The sequence below is a fragment of the Acomys russatus genome, chromosome 5 (assembly GCF_903995435.1).
Source record: "Acomys russatus chromosome 5, mAcoRus1.1, whole genome shotgun sequence".
Taxonomy (NCBI): Eukaryota; Metazoa; Chordata; class Mammalia; order Rodentia; family Muridae; genus Acomys; species Acomys russatus.
In genome coordinates, this window is record NC_067141.1 from 30,900,199 (window position 1) to 30,913,610 (window position 13,412).

The 13,412-nt window shown below is 39.9% G+C and overlaps 1 protein-coding gene across 1 annotated transcript; it reads left to right on the forward strand.

Annotated features, from left to right (window-relative positions):
* Nucleotides 1–2,011: 2,011 nt before the first annotated feature.
* On the forward strand, nucleotides 2,012–6,197 carry LOC127189797 (prostatic steroid-binding protein C1-like). Its single transcript, XM_051146898.1, has 3 exons — nucleotides 2,012–2,066; nucleotides 5,111–5,301; nucleotides 6,111–6,197. Exons 1-3 carry the CDS (start codon nucleotides 2,012–2,014, stop codon nucleotides 6,195–6,197), a joined length of 333 nt encoding a protein of 110 aa, XP_051002855.1.
* The last annotated feature ends 7,215 nt before the right edge of the window (nucleotides 6,198–13,412 follow it).

The window sequence follows — 13,412 nt, forward strand, 5'->3', positions numbered from 1 at the left end:
TTTAATCTTCAGTCAGATTTAATCTTGGCATTTATTGTTTTTATAGTTCTAAACATAGAATTACCCCTTAACCTGCAGTTCAGATAACCGTGTTGTTAGTGTTGGCTAGCACCGCTGCTTATGAAGTTGTAACTGGAAGCCTGATGAGTTGATTTATAAATTGTAACTGTTTTGGTAGAATCTTTATGTCTACACATAAGATCATGGCATCTTCTGACACTGACAGTGTTTTGTCCTCCTTCCTGTACGGCTGCCTGTGGCTTTTCTATGCATGGTTGCTGTTGGTAGGACACCCAAACTTAGAGTAAACACAGAAAGTAGACACCTTTCCTTACAGGATGTGATGGGACAGCTTTCAGTTCCTCCTCCGTCAGGATGATGTTGGTCCTTGGCTTATTGTAAGCAGTCTTTTTATAATGAGGTACATTTTAATGCATAGTTCATTCCATGTTGTTATAATAAGTTGTCAATCTGAAATTATTACATTATTTATACATTTCTGTGTGTGTATGTGGAGGCATGCATGTGTCACTGTAAACATGCAAAGGTCAGAGGAGAATCAGTGCCAACAGTTCACTCCTTTCGCACTGTGGTTCACTGTGGTCATCAGGCGTGGTGGCAAGCATCTTTCTTCATTGAACTGATTTTGCCAGCCCACCAAGTGCTCTTCTTAAGTTTTATATGATGCCCTTTCTGCATCTAGTAAAATGATTAAGGGATTTTCTCCTTAATTTGCTGAGGTAGCATATATGTGTATTGGTCTGCATATATTCCTGCAACACTGTTGACAGCCACGAATAATCTTTCCAATGTGCTATTGCGCTTTGTTTGCTGAAATTTTGATGAGCATTTTTACAAGCATTTTTATCAAGGATACTGGAGCTTTGTGGGTCTGATTTCTGTGTGCATGGGAGTATGCCTTTGTGTGATTTTGGATCACAGAAATGCTGACCTCATAGAATGTTTTACAAACAATTCCCTAAATGAAGCTTTGGAAAAAATAGCAATAAAAAAATCTTAATTATCCAAATGTTTAGTAGAATTTACTAGTAAAGCCATTTTGTTCTAGCTGTATTATTGATGGTATGAGAATTTTTGTTCCACATATATTCCAATCACATATTGTTGTCTATTCAGGCTTTAAAATTTTTTTCATAATTCTGTTTTGATAAAATATATATGTTCATAAATGGATCCTTCATTCTGGGTTATGGCATTTGTTGACATGAAGTTTATCGTAACAACCACTGCCAATCTTTGCCAGTTTTGTCATGATAGTATATTTGGTATAATGGCTTCCTTTTGGTTTCATAGTTTCTTTCAGGTTTTTTTTTTTTTCACTTTTTTCTATATTAGTCTAGATGCATATTTCTCTAGTTTGTGCATAGTTTTTGAGAGCTGTGTCCTTGTTTCATTGGTGTTTTCTGTGTTTTCTGCTCTACACTTTTGCTTTCTCATACTCAGTGTTTCCTTCTTTAACTGACTTGGAGTTTGTTTTCCTTTTTGCTTTGGTGCTTTGAGGTTGTTTTTTCAGACCTTCCATATTTTTTGATGTAGTTCTGTGCTGGGATATAAATGAATGTTGGCAGGGTCCCAATGCAAAGCTCTCATTTCCAGGGCTGGTAATTTGGACATTTTGTGCCCTAGAGAATGTCATCCTGCTGTCAGAAGCAATCTGTGCCAGTTGAGAAGGAGAGAAGTCAAGTGTAATAATCAAAAGCTCAAAAGTAAACTGAAATATTATAAATTGCTTCCTGGGGGTGTGAAAGGTCACCTGAAGGAAGATTAATGTTCCTATGAGACAGTTCATCTGGGATACAGCCCAACAGGATGGAGGGAGGTGAGGGGATAAGACCTCAGTGACACAGGAGGGCCTAAATCAGGTTTTGTGAGCTCACTTGCCTGAGGGTAGGATGAGTAAGCTTTAGGGTGTATAAATATCCCTGGTCCCCATAGGCCCTGATAGATCCATTTGCTCACCATTTGCTTAGTCTAAAGCAAACTGAGCACCATGAGGCTGAGCCTGTGTCTTCTCCTGATCATACTGGCTGTTTGTTGCTATGAAGGTGAGTGTAATTATGATCCATCCAGCCACAGCTCCTGGTGAGTTCACCTCTTTGAACAGTTGGTAAGTTCATGTATGATAAGTTCAAGGTCAGGAAAAGACCAATAACCTAAAATTTCTACCAATCCCTTTTATTAACCCTTCAAAAAGAGCCTGGATACTTTCAACTAATTTCTCTTACTTAGGAAGCTTGGTGAGGTGCAGAGGCGGGCTGGAGCGGGGCAGTGGGGCGGGGGGCGTGAAACAACCAAAAAGGCTATTATGAACAAAGTTGAGAAAGCATGTTTTATTAAACGGAGGGTTTTTTGTTGTTGTGTTATTATTCAGTTTACTGTCTTTGTATCTGAAAACGTGACTTGAGAGAGTTCTTCGTTCCAACAGTCACTGTTCTTTGGATCTGTGAGTGACACATCTTCAAATCCTTCAACTAGACTCTGAGAATAAGGAGGCCTGTGCAGTCTGGTCAGCTTGCTGGGGGTCCTACTGGGAAGGGGATAGAAATGGTGTGGCCATTACCAGTAAGATGCCTAATTTTCTAAAATTAATTTTTGCAAACAATCCATATGCACATAAACACACCATAATTGCATACTCTGTGCCTTCCAAAGGAACCATGTTTTATGGGCAGTTGCTCTCTCTTTCCTTTCTGCATCGCTTCCTGTCTGCCTAGATAGCCCTCATCCTATAGCCCACACCATCTCCATACAGTCTGCTGGAATCTGCTTACGTCTCACATCAGGTCCTGTTTGGGCACCTCCTAATTAAAGCATGATTATGTCCTTGAGAAAACTAGCTTTGCTGGCACATCCCTGGTATCCCACTTAGGTGAGGTTGAAACATGCGGAACTTAGGTCTGAAGCAAGCCAGGGCCATCTCTGGAGATTTTTGTTGTTGTTGTTTTTTTATTTTCAAGAGCCTTGAAAGGAATGTGGAACCTACATTAGGAAAGTTGATTTCTTCAGTTCTGCACAAACATTCATGGAAGATCTTTCCAATCCATAAGGCAGGTGTCCGTTTCCCCTGTCCACCTCCCTAGAAGTAAATCTGAGCATCATTGTACAAAAGCAAAGCTTTCCCCAGTTTCCCAGATATGCTCTGGTGTGCATCAAAACTGACCAACTCAAAAACAAACAAACAAACAAACAAACAAAAACAAAGAAGGGGGACTATCAAAATATACAGGGATGATAGGACAAAAAGTAGACTATTGAATCTACTCCTCATCTTTAGGCCTTAATTGTTACTCACAAATAACGTTACTTTTAATTCGTTGGTATAGATTTTGGTATATTGATGCAAAATAAGTTTAACTTTGACACATTGTACAGAATTCAAATTTCAGATTAGTCTTCACACACATTATAGATATTTCTTCTCCAGTATGAGGTATTGTACCCATACAATTCAAGTAGAATCAAAGATTTACTTCCAATAATTAGAAAGTGTTATTGCAGGTGGTTTAGGATAGTTAAGTGATACAAGCTAATTGCTAGTTGATCAAATCATGGTCATGTCAATTACTAGTCTATTTTTAATCACAAAAATATAGCTCCCGGGTTTAAAAGATAGATATGATTCTTTACATAGATGAAGTAAAATCATTAGATACAGGCTTCAAAAACCTCAGAGACCTACAGAATACGGCATTTGAAGATGTTTCTGTTATTTTAAAGATTCTTTGACAGTAAGGCAGGTTAACTCCCGGCAACACCCAACCTACCTCAAAGAAGATGATGAGTATCAATGAACCTCCTTATGGAGATGGCTTCAAATGTGGCAAACAAGCCATTGGGTAAAACATTCTCATTCTGCCTAAAAATGGGCAAGCTTGGATGCAGGCAGCATCAACCGCCAAGCTCGGCCAAGACAGGGTAAGCAAGTCCTCAATAGTTCCTGCTTCACAAATATGTCTCTCAGATATACCGAGCCAGAAGGCTGAAACTGATGCTCCAATATTATAGAGGGTGTTGGGTGACTGTTCAGGCAGCAAACTCTCTCTCTCATTTTTTTCACTTTGGAAGCTGCTAACCTGCACCTCTGGTTTACTCAGGTAATCAATTTTACGCCTTCTCAAGTCTCTGATGGGGTTGAAGACCAGATAGTTTAGTTTTACAATTTAGCTTAATTGTTTAGGGGTTAAGATGCTTTTAGCTCTGCACAGATGTTTTAGGTTGATAGAGACGAGATATAATAGATACTTATTTACCTTCAGAATTTTAGACTCACCAAGATAGGAAAGATGTTTTCTTCAAGGTTGCCAAATTCAAAAAGCCAAAACACTATAAATGTAACATTTATATAATACCTGATTGTTTTGTGGTTCTTCTTATTGTATATAGTGTATTGTATTTATGTATAAAAATATTTTTAACTGATTAACTCTTGTAACTTTGGCTTTTTACCTTGAACTGAACTTGATGTGGTGACCTAATTCTGTCCGTTTCAAAGTTCTACACATAAGCAGTCTATCTGCTTTTTAGTTTCTCTCCTAATATTCTAATTCTGTTATTATGTCAAGTTGGATGAGGCAAAAAATCCCTCTTTCCAAATATCCAAGAGTCATAAAAATGCTACTGAAGATGCAGACAAACTTCAAATTTTTAATGATAGAAAGAGGAATTTCAGCAAGACATTGAAGCTGTGGGAGTTATGAATGTGGAATAAAATACAGAAACCAATAATACAGAGCTGACAATAATCTATGTTCAGTCTGTTGCTGTGTGATCTTGTATCAGTGCAGTCAAAGGAATAGGTCACATATACTGTGTATCCTGTCCTGTCTGCAGTGTCAAGTCACAGAGGCTCATGATAGATATATAAAGAATGAAAAGTATCCAGGTGATGGTGGCACATGCCTTTACCCAGCACTCAGGAGACAGAGGCAGGCAGATCTCTGTGAGTTCCCTGCCAGCCTGGTTTACAAAGTAAGTTCCAGGACAGCCAGGACTACAAAGAGAAACCCTGTCTCAGAAAACAAAGCCAAGCAAAATCCAAAAGTAATTTTGATCAACCAAAACTCTTTCTCTTTCTCCTTACACTTTCCAGCTAATGCAGGTGCAGTCTGCAAAGCTGTCGTGCGTGAAAGCGTCACCTTCGTTTTACTGTCAGAAGGAAAACTGAAGGCAGAACTTGAGAGATATGACGCGCCTGAGGAGGCTGTTGACGCAAAGCTCGAAGTGAAGAGATGTGTAGACCAGATGTGGAAAACTGACCGAGCTATAATAGGAAGTGTGTTGGTATGCTCATTTTGCTTTGCACACTCAGAAGGCCACAAATGAAGATGACCTGACATTGTGTGGGGAACACATGGATGGGGGAAGCACAGGACTTCAGTGATGGGTTGGTTCAGGAACACACCGCTGGTCTGAGCTCAGGTGTAAACAGTGCCTGGGACTGGCGCCTCCTTCCGGAGTTCTACTTAGGTGCAACGTACTCGTGGCATCCTAACAAGGACAAGTAGAGCCCTACAAAGAGGATTCCAGTCTAACTCTATTGTCAATCTGTTGGGAGCTTTGCTGAAGTTAGCATCTGTACAATAAATGAAAATTATCCCTCCTGAATACTTTTGGAGTGGAAAGCTGGTGAATGAAAATCACACAGTTGGGGTGCAGGAAGCTGGAGACAACCTCACTAAAAGCAGAGTATTGGCAGGATGCCCTTCTCTACTTCCATTGCTGGCCCTGCCAGGAGCCCATGAACCTCCCTTTACAATACTTCTTACTCACGTCTGCTCTGGATCTCCCCTGGTTATCCCATTGGGAGGAAAGTAGAATTCACAATTCTATATCAGAGGAAGTTCATTCTTCATCACAGAGAGAGAAGGACTTGAGCCACAGTGTTGAATCCATTCAGAGTGTACTTGCCTATATTTGGAAGAAGTTTCCACTAATATGCATTATTTGATGGAATTTCCCTGAGAATGCTTTATATTTTCCCTTCTGTCTTTCCACGTTGCTCTCTTGGGTTCTTGATTTGTTAAGATCTCTTCTCCAGGAGCTGCCTGACTCTCCCTACCTTTATTCTCCTGTTTTCTTTTTATTTTCAGACAAAAATTTTACTGGAATGTGGTCTGAAGGGATATGTAGAAAGTATGGTCCCACCGGGTATGAGCTTCCCCCCAATCATGAAGTGATTGCCTGCATTATGTGAAGATTTCAACATCTTGCACTAATAAATTACTCTTCTAGCATGCTACCATCTGTGTGTTGTTACCCTAAGCAGTGGGCCTTGCACTGAATGGGGTTTTTTTTTTTTATATAAATTGCATTTTCAGTGGTGGTAATAAAGTTACAGAGGTAATGTCCATCAGCATGATTATCATGCCTGAGGATCAAACATCAGGAACACTGTGCTTGGTCAAGCACGGTTCTGCAATGCCCTGCAAGTAAGTTTCCCATTTCTGTGGACTTAAGTGAAAATGATTAAAGAGGATAACAAACATTGTCTCTCTGAAACCCCTGAACAACGGTGCTATTCACTCCAATGCAGTAACTTCCGGATTCAACCTGTGGTAACATTTATGATAAGCTCCATATTCTGAAAGAAAATCCCTGGTTGTCCTAAGCTTCACTGAAGTAGATGGACTGCATTCTCCATTCCTAACATGAAATGCAGCACAATTTCTTATTCAATAGTTAAAACATGTAAACTTGTATTCTAATCAAAACTTCATATTCATTTCTAATTAATGGCTCTTCATTATGTCTCTATGACTACTTCCACATTTTCTTCCCCAGTAAAACTATCCCGGCTTTGTACCACAGCAGGGCACAGGAGGAAATGATAGAGAAGAGAAAGAAGGGCTTTTAGTGATGCCTACTGCCTACTGTTCTAAATGTGGTCCATACGCTGCAGTCTGATGGGTGCTTGCTTGCTTTGAAGGACCATAGGAAAGTGCTTCAGAAAGCTCAGGCTGCTGAGGTTCCTGCCTCTTATGGGTAATCAAGTAAACATAGAAAAGCAAAAATACTTCCAATATTGTGATACAGTCATCAGCCACACAAATATTACAACAGATTAATATTTAAATAAAACTGATGTCCCAACCACATTACATCTAACGTAAAAGCAACTGGAATAAAATGTTTAATGAAGTAAATCTTAAAACCACTGTAAGCACATTTCGAGATTTCCTTGTTTTAAATAGCTGAGTAGTATTCTGTAGTGTAAATGTACCACAGTTTCTTTATCCATTCTTCAACTGAGTAACATTTAGGCTGTTTCCAGGTTCTGGCTATTATGAATAAGGCTACTAGGAACATGGTTGAGCATATGTCCTTGTTGTGTGGTGGAGCATTTTCTGTGTATATTCCAAGGAGTGCAATAGCTGGGTCTTGAGGAATTCCTATTCCCAGTTTTCTGAGATAGAGCCAGATAGATTTCCAAAGTAGTTGTACAAGTTTACATTCCCACTAACAATGAGTGTTCTTCTTTCTCCACATCCTCGCCAGAACATGGTGTCATCTGAATTTTTGATCTTAGCCATTCTGATGGGTGTAAGATGGACTCTCAAGAAAATCCCAAAATTTGTGGACAAATGGATGAACTAGAAATGATCATAGGGAGTGAGATAACTCAGAATCAGAAAGACTCAGATGGTATATACTCACTACCCCAAAAGGCATGTCCCACAAAAGTCTTCACTTACCAGGAGATTGGGATAGATTAAGGATCCTACTGAGACTCAAGATAAGAGAAATATAGGATATGGGGAAATAGAAGGACCCAGATGGTCCTAGACACCTACAAGAAGAACATCTTGAAGGGTGGATTCGGCTCCAGCAGGGGTCTGCTCAAACTATTGCACTAACCAAGGACAATAGAAGTAGTAAACATTGAACCCCTACTCTGATCTTCCCAATGGACAGGACAGTTATGTGGAGAGCGGGGACTGACTCTGACATGAACTCTGGTGCCCCATATCTGACCAACTCCCCTTGGTAGGGAGGCCTGATGGCGCTCAGAGAAATAATAAGCAGGCTACCAAGATGAGACTCGATAGCCTATGACTATATAGCTGGGGAGGAGGTCCCCCTCAGTCATAGACCTAGGAGAGGTGAATAGGGTGAAAGCAGGAGGGAGGGAGGAACAGGAGGATACAAGTGATGTGATAAAAATTGAGTTGTAATCTGAATAAATTAATAAAATTAAAAATTTTTTAACCACTGTATGCAACACAGAAGTCAAAACTCAAGGAGACAATTGAAAAATAGAAAAAATATTTAAAAGGCAGAAAAATTTTCCAGAATTAAAACTACATGAAATTGGAAAAAACACAGAAACCCACATCTATAATATATTTGGGCAAGGTAGAGACCTTCAATTGGAATCATTCATTGGAATCAATGTCAAGAAAATTCAAAGAGGAAACTCCTTCCTTGTAGCCCTGTGAAGTAGAGACAGAAGGAAAAAAGAAAAGAAAAGAAATTTGCCAAGTGGGGTAGCCTATGCCTTTAATCCCAGCACTTGGAAGGCAGAGTCTGGCATGTCTCTGTGAGTTCTACAAACCGAGATCCAGGCTATCAAGCGTTACATAGTCAGATTCTGTCTAAGAAGCAGGAAGAGAATGAGAGAGAGAAAGGGCCTCATTAAAAAGAGAGAGAAAGAAGAAACTGACATGGGTAGTGACAGTATCCTTGAGAAGTGCAAAGATAAAGATGGTTAATTTGCAGAAAAGTAACCAGTCATAGGTCACTTAGGCTCCAAATCCAATCATAAAATGGTTGGTTATCCCTATAGCATCCGTGTTACTACTAAATCTCCTAGAATATATAGCATGGCAGGCTAGCATTGTAGTGCGCATGGTTCAGTGCTGAGTAAGACCATTGTTTTTCTTTCATTCTCTGTTTCCTTTACTTATTTAGCCCTACTTTTCCTTTTTCTCTCCAATTCCTCTGCCTACTTCCTTCGTCTTCTTCGCTTACTATGCTCATATTTCTCCTAAGTAATTTTTAACTTCATAACACCTATCCAATTACATAAAACATCAGGGTTTTCATATTTTGACACTATGGTAATTGGTTGCATATTAATGGGCTTCAATCAACTTTAAATATGCTGTGTGGTTTAAGTTCTTGCTGTTTTCTCCCCATCTCCTGGTACTGGAGACTGAGGGCTCAAGAGTACAAATGCTTGGGACTAAAGAAATGCCAGTCAGTAAAATTCCCACCTTACTATGGGTGCCTGAGTTTCAAACTCCACTACCCACAGCAAAAGCATGGTGCTACAACACGTATCTGTAACGGTGTTGGTGAGGAAAAGACATGAAGATCCTTGGACTTGCTGGACAGCCAATCTAATTGAATTGTCAGCTTTACTGGAGCTGGATGTTTTCTACTTGGGGGGTTCTTCTTTTTTTCCACCGTTTATCCCCCTGGTTTCACCACCTAACACTAGATAGGAGAGAAAGAAGTATGGGGGGGAGATCACTGAATCTAATTTCTTTCCCACTGTCTCCCCCAGTTTCCAGTTCAGCCTCTTCACATGTGTCCCCCAACCGTTCCTCCCTCAGTTCCCCAGCATCTGCTTAAACAGCCCCTTCTCCCAGCTTTCCAAATGCTAACAGTTCTAAGCTATAGCAGCTTTTCTAGCCTATCTTCCCCAACTGCCTGCTCTTCTCCCTCTACTAAATCTCCTTTCTCAGCCTCTGCTGGCATTTTTATTCTTGCTTGTTCCCAGAAATCCAAGAGGCAACACCAACATTGAAGGTCATAAGGTCATGATTATTATGTGATGGGCAGTTTTCCTTTTCTGGTCAATTCTATTTGGTGTTCTGTAGGCCTCTTGTATGTTTATAGGCATCTCTTTCTTTGGATGGGGGAAATTTTCTTCTATAATCTTGTTGAGAATAGTTTCTGGCCCTAGATTGAGCCTAGGAGGGGACTGTCTTGAAAACAGAGACTATGTTCTGTTTCTCTGTCAGAGTTCTTATTTGACTTTGGACTTAAGGAATCTGGATGTGAACTAGATGAAAGTAAACACATGGGTCCTTTCTGTCACTTCCTAAATGAGCTTTGAGAATGATGTCAGAACAAACCTGACATTAAACAAAGAACTCACAGGTAAGTAAAAATAGACTCATTCCCCCCTCTCTCTCTTGAACACATATTTCTTCTGTTTTAGATAGAGCTAAAATGTTTTCTCACCACTATTTCAATAATGATCACTATTTCAACCACTACTGTAAATTTCCCCTGCCTAACCCTAAACTGCTGTCTCCAACCCTCTTCTAGATCCTCCAATGCATAGGCCGATTGAGTTATTTTAGTTTCAGCTTCAGTGGTACCTCCTCCAATTCTGTTGTGTACTGCTTATAGGATGTGACACCTCATCAATCACCCAGTCAATCACCCACTGTTTCATGAATTTTGTGGTTAGTTATTGATCTTCCAAAAGCTTCCATTATGATATCACTTTTACTGGTACGTTTGTATTTTGAGTCTATCGTTAGAAACTGATCTCAACAAAGTCCAAGGCTCTTGTTTCTCTACAAAAAAATGTAAATTTGCATCTACACAGGATGCAAATCACTGGAAATGTTCCTTATCGATGTGTTCCTTAATGAGTGGGTGCCTGGTTGGACAGATGGATGAAAACTGCTTCCTTCACCTGTGTATTTCTTCTTCTTCTGGCTTCACTCGCTTACTTTAATTAAATCTTCATTAATTTTTGATGATGTACAAGATAATTTTTCCTACATACACATGATTGTTCTCACTGTTGTTCCCACTCCTCCATGCAGATAGTGTGCACGCATACGCCATGGAACCAGAAGTGCCCTCTTTATGTATGAAATGGTATCATGCATGCAAATATGTTTTCTGCACCTGAGGTAAAATAAGATGTGCCTTTCTGAGTCTGACTTATTTTGCTTAACCCTCTCCTGTTTCATAGATTTTCTTGATGTAAATATTGTAAATTTCACTTATATTTATGGCTAATTAAACTTTCACTGTATCTGAGTGTATGATATTTTTAATATCAATTATGAATTCTGTGAATGGTAATATAAGCTCAACCTATGTCTAAGTTATTGTAAATAATGCTTCAATAAGCACAGATAAGGAAGCATTTCTCTGTCATTCAGACTAGGGTTCCAATCAGTTTAATAGAGATAAATCATGTGATATTTCTATTTTTATTTTGTCCAAGAATTATTATAGCGATTTCCTACAGTAGCAGCATTTCAAACAGCCTCTGGGAAAATCACTATGATAGTTAGAATTAATGACCATCTAATCCTAAGACCAAAATAGTTTATTACAGAGAAATAGATGGAACAAATAATAAACATATGGCTAGAAATGAATAAAAGAAAGAATTCATTCACTGTGGATGGTTCTTCCAAGATTCCTCAAATTTGGGAGACAATACAATGATATCTACAGAAAGCCTTTTTACATGAATTGTGCCACTAAATTATTTCCACAAATTCACTTTATCTGAATTTCTAAATTAATCTAAAAATATCCCTGTTGGAAAAATCCTTGTTGGTATGTAGAATTTTGTTTTAATAAGTCAAGAATGTTTTGCATTAGCCAGGTGCAGTGGTGCATGCTGTTAATCCCAGCACTCGGGCAGGGAGAGTTAGGCTGATTTCTGTGTGTTCAAGGCCAGCCTGGTCTACAAAGCAAGTCTAGGACAGCCAGGGACACACACACACACACACACACACACACACACACACACACACACACACACACACACACACACACACACGCACACCCTTGTCTTGAAAACCAAAATTATCAACAACAGAACCAAAACCAAAAAAAAAAAAAAAAAAAAAAGAAGGTTTGTATCAGAAGAGAAACATTATTGTAAGAGGGCAGAGTAGAGGTTATGGGTTTGGATGGTAAAAGTGACACCAAACTATAATGTATCAGCTACAAAGCTGGTCTTTGTGGGCTTCTTATTTTTGGGATAAATGAAAAGAAACAAATACATTAAACAAATAAACTGGAATAAATGATACCAGATTGACTTGAACAGAAGAACAGATACTCTTCTTAAAGCATCTATCAATGCTGTAGTGTAAACACATGATACAAGAATACATGATAGAAAAGGAGGGGAAATGCACTGGCTGAAGTTTTGAAAGAAAAAAAAATACAGAGATAGGAAAGGCACGTAAGTATTTAATTGAAATGAAATGACAGACATTCTAAGTGAAAAGGATGCATTTCTAAATTAGGAAAGATGCAGTAAAATATAAGGCATAGATAAAAAATAATAATTGGTTTTTGACATAAACCTCTGCAAAAGACACATGTGACAAAATATTTGTTTAAATGATCCTTTAGGAGATGGTAGAAACTTTAATATGTGAAGCCTAACGGTATGTCATACACCATCAGAGAAGCATGCTAGAAAGGGATTGTGGAAATATACCTAAAGTATATCATAAAGTGGATTGGGAGGAGGGTTGATGCTCTCCCTCCCCTCACCCCTTGCCAACTGTAGTAGTCAGGAGAGCTGCCCCTGAGGTCATGAGAGTGGGAGAGCTGTCCCTGACCCTCACTGGCAGGACAGTGGGCCCTGAACCTCACCTGGGCAACACAGTGGAACTGGCCCTGATGGTGAAGGCATGGGTGAGCCAGCCCCAAGGATGTATAGCCTTTCACTGGCTATAGCACTTGGGAGGGTGGACCCAGCTCCTCCACTGGGCAGCAGAGCGGAGCTGATGTGGGTACAGGTGAGCTGCCCCAAGGGCACGAGAGCAGGAGAGTTGATCCTGCCTTCTGCCTATGGCAGCATTGGGTGGTCTAGCCAGAGCAGTGCTGGAGAGCTCACTCTGGTGGTGTGGATCAGGGAGATCCAGAAGGCTGAACAGCTCAGCTACCACTTAGGCCCAGAACCAGGGCTTTGGGTTCACCCACCCCAACATCTGGCACGTCTTTGAACTGTTGGAGCTCATGAAAGGGCTTGGTACTGCTGATCCTGCTGCAGGATCTCCGTGACACAGGGCAACAACAGGATAACCTGGAGGCGTCCCTGTGACGATCCACTATGGATGGTGTCACAGAAGCCAGAGACCTTGACCCTGACCAATGACTCATTGCAATGAACATTTGCAAGTAAAGATGTGTGGGCAAAGAAGTATATTGTGGGACACACTGTGGCACACTACAGCTTCCACAATAAGATGTTTTGTAAGATTTGTTTGGTTTGATTTGTGTGTCTTTTTAAATTTTGTTTTGAAGGGGAGATTGCAAGGGTGGAAGATAGATACAGAGGACAGGGAGATGCATAGGATTGGGGTGCATGATATGAAACTCACAAAAAATCAATGAAGATGTGTGTGTGTGTGTGTGTGTGTGTGTGTGTGTGTGTGTGTCATCCTGACTGC

Bases quoted from the DNA above. Each gene is read 5' to 3' on its own strand.
- LOC127189797 (XM_051146898.1), top strand. From the start codon at position 2,012: ATGAGGCTGAGCCTGTGTCTTCTCCTGATCATACTGGCTGTTTGTTGC. The intron at 2,067-5,110 runs GTGAGTGTAATT...TACACTTTCCAG, and splicing joins GGCTGTTTGTTGCTATGAAG to CTAATGCAGGTGCAGTCTGC. The intron at 5,302-6,110 runs GTATGCTCATTT...TTTTATTTTCAG, and splicing joins CTATAATAGGAAGTGTGTTG to ACAAAAATTTTACTGGAATG.